Here is a 6546-nt window from a genome sequence, read left to right as displayed (position 1 = left end):
GATTCTATTACACAAACTATCATTGTAATCAACAATATCGTAAAATAATTTCATAATGTGGGCTAATTTGCTCCCAAACCTACGCTTTCTGCTTGAGTTAATCTCCGTCAGAAAGTAGTTCCTAGAAAGTAGTTCCCATGGTAACGATAGCCGATCAAACACTCCTGCTACCCCGCTTACAGTTATTGATATAATTATAGTAAATAATATATTATTAACCAATTTATTGAAAACAATTTATTGAAAACAATTCTTGAATTAGGCTATTTAAATATCTGAGTAATCACTGTGTGGGATTGGCGGAACAAATCAAATCAGGCTGTCCATGGTGCTGAAACATTTTGGGTTCAGAATGAAGGTGGATGTTCATGCTGCCATTAAAAGTGCAATTCTTGAAACAGCTCTCCATGAACTCCATGCCCAGACTTTTTTGCAGGTGGTGCTGTGGTGTTCACGGGTAGGACTACGTTATAGGAACAGCTTTCCTCCAGTGGCCGTTTCATGGCGTGTCCCGGACCGGCAAAAAGCGCGTTGCTCCACATCTTTCTGTTGTCTAGAGATGGAGCCCAGTAGCTGCGAAGCGATGACTCGTAAAATACTGAGAACCCCCAACAAATCAAAATTTACTTTAAAATCTGACATTTTGTAGCTACCGATTTCCAACGAGAGACAATGTGTAACAGCTGTGTGTCGCCAAACGTCGCTATGGAAACCACACGATGTAGGCTCATGGAAGTAGTTTCGGTAGGCTAGTGGCGTGTGTAGGCCACTGGATACTTTGTGATTAGGCAAGTTCTATTTGATCGTTGTTTGATCGTGGAATCAAACACGCCTATTGACCAATCAGAAAGCTTGCTCAAACCTATGTGTTATAGAATATATATATATATATATAATCCTGTCTGCACTTTCACTCTCGTCCAACAAAGGCAAAAAAAACTCTTCAAAATGCTTATTTTTTGTGGCGATAAATAAATAAATCTAATATGAATAGGGTTGGGATTAAATGGCACCATTGGCTTTCCATACTTACATATCAATGTGCAGGATTTGGAAAAGGGGAGTGTTAAAGGGGGCGTGTGTGAGTCTGCAGCTTGAACACGCCTCTCCTTCTCATTGGCCGAGGCAAATAAACCCCTCAGCTGCTGATTGGCTCAAAGGTTCCTCATTGTGTTTTCGTCTTAAATGAAAAGCTCACAGAGCCTCAGGACTCCACAGTAAAAAGACCCTCCTTCTCACACACCGGAGTTTATCTAATCTATATATATCTAAGTATAAATTGATTGATTGACACCATGCTGTCCATGTTTCTGGAGTCCCTCGGCATGGCGCTGTGCCTCGCCGGCTCTCTTCTGGTCATGGTGGCGTGCGGCCTGCCCATGTGGAAGGTCACGGCGTTCATCGACTCCAACATCGTGGTGGCGCAGACGATCTGGGACGGACTGTGGATGTCCTGCGTGGTCCAGAGCACCGGACAGATGCAGTGCAAGATACACGACTCGGTGCGTTGGACACTCTTTTACATTTCCCTACTTCCTTATTTCCCTATTTCCCAGATTTGGAGAATATTAAGAGTGATGTTTGGGAAGTTATTGAGTACGAATATGGGTTTCTAGATCCTGATATTGTTAGAAATGGCAATTCAGCATCCTCAATAACCCCCACAAACCACTCCTAATAGTATTGCACACCTTGTTTTTTTTTCCGTTACTAAACCTGGCTTTTTCTGACATTATTTGAGTGGTTCTTGGGGGTTATTGAGGATGCTGAAGCCCACCTGGAGTACGAAAATGGGTTTCTAGATCCTGATATTATTAGAAATGGCAATTAAGCATCCTCAATAACCCCCAATAATTTGCATTATAGTCCATGAAGACAATTTGGAGAATTTTGGAGTGGGGTTTTAAAGGTTGTTGAGGATGCTGAAGCCCACTAGGCATAAGAATTTGGGTCTTTCTGGTTTCTAGATCCTGATAAAGTCAGAAATGGCAATTAAGCATCCTCAATAACGCCCACAAACCACTCCTAATAGTATTGCACACTTTCTTTTTTTCCCTTGACCAAATCTGGCTTTTTTCTGACATTATTTGAGTGGTTTTTGGGGGTTATTGAGGATGCTGAAGCCCACTGGGAGCAGGAATATGGGCACTTTCTGGTTGCTGGATCCTAATAATGTTCGAAATAGATTCAGCATCCTCAATAACCCCAAAAAACCACTCCCAAATTGTCCAAATCGTCTTAGTAGGCTATAATGCAAATGAATGCTCGATGGGAGAAGGAATATGGACACTTTCTGGTTTCTAGATCCTGATAATGTCAGAAATTACAATTCAACATCCTCAATAACCCCCACAACCACTCCAGAATGATCCAAATGGACCAAGCTTTTTTAGCTATTGTGTATATTAATGCTAATTAATGCAACTTTTGCAAATTACCCAACATATGCAGGTTAGCATATGACAGTTTCTATGTTCTGGAGACCCCTGCTATACATTTATATCATAAAACGTTGGGGTCCTCACGTTTCCGGATTCACAATATGACTCTTTGAGCTGGCAAATAGCACTGTGTAAAGTGGATTAGATTGGATAAGAGTCTATGAAGATTATTTTGAATTTGGACAATTTGAAGTGGTTTTGGGGGTTATTGGGGATACTGAATCCATTTCTGACATTATCAGGTTCATAACGGTAATTTAAACCAACAAATGTGCATATTTATATTCACTGTGACCTGATATGAGCTGGAAACTAGACATGGCAATCCAACTCACCCTCATGCTTTCTTCCCCTACAGGTGCTGGTTAGGGTCAGTAAAAAGAGCAATCAAATAACTACAAGAAACTTAGACAGTCACATAAGTAATGTAAAATGCTGTACAGTGACAACAAGCGTTAATTAGCATTAAATTGCATCATAGACAATTTGGACCATTTCTGATTGGTTTTTGGGGCTAATGGGAATCCAAAATGCAGTTTTAACCAGAAAGTGGGCCCATTTGTACTCTCAGTAGTGGAAACTAGACCATGATCTATTTTTTTACACTGTAACACAACTCACCCTCCCCATTTCTTCTTCATTTCTAATTGTACAAATTGCCCGCCAGTTGTTTTTTGTTTCGTTTTTTTGGGGGGGTTGAAATCTGGAGACCCGTACTATACATTTCTATCAGAAAACGTTGGTGTAGTCACGTTTCCGGGTTCACAGTAGAAGTCTTTGAGCTGGAAAATGTGAAAGTTGTCTTAATTAGCATTACACTGCATTAGAGCCTATGAAGACCATTTGGACAATGGAATGATTTTGTGGGCTTTAGGGAATCCAAATGGCAGGGAATGGGCAGACTCTCATGAAACTAGACTTGAATCTGTTTTTTTACACTGTAATTAATCTCCCACTCCCCATTTCTCCCCCAGATGCTGTCTCTGTCTCAGGACCTTCAGACGGCTCGAGCGCTCACCGTCATCGCGGCGGTTTTTGGGGTATTGGCGTTAGCGGTGATGCTTGCCGGCGCTCAGTGTACCAACTGCATCCAGGAGGAGGCGCTGAAGGGGCGCGTCGTTTTCACCGGGGGGATCTTATACATCTTCAGCGGGCTCTTTGTTCTCGTGCCGCTCTGCTGGATGGCCAACAACATCATCGTGGATTTCCACAACCCTCAGATTCCTCCGTCCAAAAAGAGGGAAATCGGGGCGGCCATTTATATCGGATGGGCTTCTACGGCGTTATTGTTGATGGGGGGGGGGCTGCTGTGCTGCTCCTTCTCCCAGGGGGCGAGGGGAGGGTATCCCATAAAATACACCCCCACCAAGAGCATCGCCTCCAACGGGGACAAGAAGCACTACGTTTGAGGAACTTTCAGGGGATTTGAAAATGAAGCTAAAACTGCCACTAAGAAGTGTCTAGAAGTTTCCTACGTTTTTGTTTTTCCTGCAACGAGATGATCAGATGCAACAGGGAGTTTGAAAAAGAAGAATTAAGTATAAAAGAGACTTTTTGGAAGAAAGACTTAAGTCCCAGGTTCCTCAACAGGGCAACATGAATATAGGACATAGAACAATAACACAGATAAAACAGTGCAAGAGTTTTTAACTTTAAGGGGACTTCTGGAGCGGTTACTTGAATTCCTTTTTTCACCAGGGTTGACGCTGATAGAGAAGCTTCTTGTTTTGGTGTTTTGATTAGAAATGCTTTGTAGAAATCCACTTTTATTTTATTTTATTTTTAGGGGGACTTCTTTGGAGCATCACGTCCAATGGGGACAAGAAACACTTCGTCTGATGAATTCTTGGGGGCTTTTGGAGCGGAGGTGAAAATGGTTTCTGGTAAAACTGCAACTAAGAAGTAATAATAATAATAATACATTTCATTTATATTATATATATAGCACAATTTAAAAACAACGTCATCTCAAGGTGCTTCGCTACGAGGAGAACATACAATACAAGATAAAGTTATTCAATTCCTTTTTTCACCAGGGCTGAAGCTGATAAAGAAACTTCTTGTTTGGGTGTTTTTCGACAAGAAATGCTTCGTAGAAATCCACTTTTATTTTTTGGGGGACTTCTTTGAAGCCGACCTGGATCTTTGCTCAATGTTTGAAATGATGTCTGGTGAAAATGCGACTAAAAATGTTATTTTTAAGTCATTTTCAAAGTGATGAAACTGGTTGAAATGAACCAGGTTTGTTTGTGATTGAGAAGAAACTCAAAGGGATAAAACTGCAACTAAAAATGTGTCCCGAGGTTATTTCTCTATAATTCTTCTTTACAGTAATAACGCTGATAGAGAGGACTTTTCCAAGTGCTATATACAGAATTTAGCCTAATTTATTTCATGTTTTAATTGTAAACATGTTGGTTTTCAGTCTGCTGTTCTGTCGGGAATGGGGAGTGTGTTTTTTGTATTTTGGTGACTTGTTTCGAGACACATCTGTGGTGAAAGTTTAAAAATGATGTTAAATCTGCAGCTCGTTAAGACTTAACGAGCTCACTGATGTACTCAGGAGTTAATTAATGCTTCAACACAAGGACTCTGCAATCAATTAGTGGTTAACGAGAGGCTTAAAGAGTTAATCTGTAATCCTTGGATCTGTGTGTGTGTGTGTGTGTGTGTGTGTGTGTGTGTGTGTGTGTGTGTGTGTGTGTGTGTGTGTGTGTGTGTGTGTGTGTGTGTGTGTGTTCATTGTTAATAGACACCCCCCTCACCTCCCAGTGGACTCGTTTACTTCCTGGTTCCCACAGTGAACAGCAGGCGATGAGATGTTGTGATTAAAGGGGGATTCACATTTAAATACATGTACAGTGTTTCTACTTCCTGACTGCTTTCTCAAGTATTTTTAATAAAACATTCTTTTTTTTAATAAAGTAAAAACTTGTCTGTACTTGTTTCTTTAATGCTTGGTTTATCTGATATATAAATATGCAATGACTTATAGATGCAATGGTTGACTTTGCCAGGTAGTTTAGATAGAGGGTGTTTCTCAATGTCGAGGAAGGATGCTCCAGAGCCACTATTTCAAGGATGCTACGTCATCGAGTCCCGCCGAAGGACTGTTCCAATGTCCAGCATACTTGGAATTCTATCGAGCCGAAATTTCGAGGCTGCACATGTGTAGACTCCGTGGTCTTAAAATCCCCACAATGCTTTGCGCACGGACCAATTTCCAAATCTTTGGCGGAAATCGTGCTCCATTTAAGGCGGGGCCTCTCATATGACGCACACCTGTTAGCCTGTATACTACTGAACGTGGGTTCTACTCTACGGTTCATAGACTTGGATCTAGTGTCTCGCGTGTGACTCAAATTACCTACAAAGGAAACGTGAAAGCAGAGAGCTGACCTGTTGCCCGTACAAAACCAAACAAGAAACTCCCTTTATCAAAAGAACTTCGACAACAACCGGACACCCTTGTAAATAGTATTCTTTACTGGAGACCTTCGACGTCTTTATCTCGGTAATTCTTACCTTACGTTTGACTAATAAATTACAAATTACAACAAAAATATCCGTTAGTAAATTCGAAACAATCAAGGTCCAAATTATACACGTTATTCAAGTAAAGTTATTCAAAGACGTTATTTGTAACTGGTCAGGCCGAGGTGAGCATGGTAAAAAAATAAAACCGGTGACACATAACTCAAATGCGGGCGACGAAATTTCCCCAAAACCAAGGATAATACTAAGATAACTTTCAGGTTAACTATATTATAAATTTTGGACGGCATTGAGGTTTAAACAGGAAAGTTTTCTTCCGTTTTAGAAAATAGGGGGTTCTGAAAATTGTCTGAAAAATTTTATAGAGCGTACTAGTAGAAAAAAGACACAAGGACAATTCAGCATTTTTTGTTCCTTTGGTAAAGAGTGAAACTTTTACTTAAATCCGAGAACAAAGGAGAAAACGAAAGAGTGTACCGGAATATAAAAGTTAGTACTCGGACACCCACAAAGAGTTACCTCTGCGGAAGGACCATCCTGCACAGGGAGGCTCAGTCCAGGAAGTCTTTCGCTCCCGTTCTAGGAGATCGGAGCCTTTTGCTTCTTCCAC

The 6546-nt window shown here is 41.0% G+C and overlaps 1 protein-coding gene across 1 annotated transcript; it reads left to right on the top strand.

Moving 5' to 3' along the window:
• The first annotated feature begins 1213 nt into the window (after nt 1-1213).
• LOC104954195 (claudin-9-like) lies at nt 1214-5382 on the top strand. The gene is made up of 2 exons (XM_010781274.1): nt 1214-1502; nt 3416-5382. The coding sequence occupies exons 1-2, from the start codon at nt 1296-1298 to the stop codon at nt 3848-3850; spliced, it is 642 nt and encodes a 213-aa protein (XP_010779576.1). The 5' UTR covers nt 1214-1295; the 3' UTR covers nt 3851-5382.
• Nucleotides 5383-6546: the final 1164 nt, after the last annotated feature.

The sequence above is a fragment of the Notothenia coriiceps genome, unplaced genomic scaffold, assembly GCF_000735185.1.
Source record: "Notothenia coriiceps isolate Sejong01 unplaced genomic scaffold, NC01 NC01_scaffold00000492, whole genome shotgun sequence".
NCBI classification, from domain to species: domain Eukaryota; kingdom Metazoa; phylum Chordata; class Actinopteri; order Perciformes; family Nototheniidae; genus Notothenia; species Notothenia coriiceps.
The sequence above is the reverse complement of the archived record's forward strand: the minus strand, read 5'-3'. Positions and strand labels throughout refer to the sequence as shown.

What these genes read in the sequence shown, in the direction of transcription:
- LOC104954195 (XM_010781274.1), top strand. Translation starts at nt 1,296, where the DNA reads ATGCTGTCCATGTTTCTGGAGTCCCTCGGCATGGCGCTGTGCCTCGCC. An exon ending in AGTGCAAGATACACGACTCG is followed by an intron (nt 1,503 to 3,415) that starts GTGCGTTGGACA and finishes TTTCTCCCCCAG; the next exon opens with ATGCTGTCTCTGTCTCAGGA.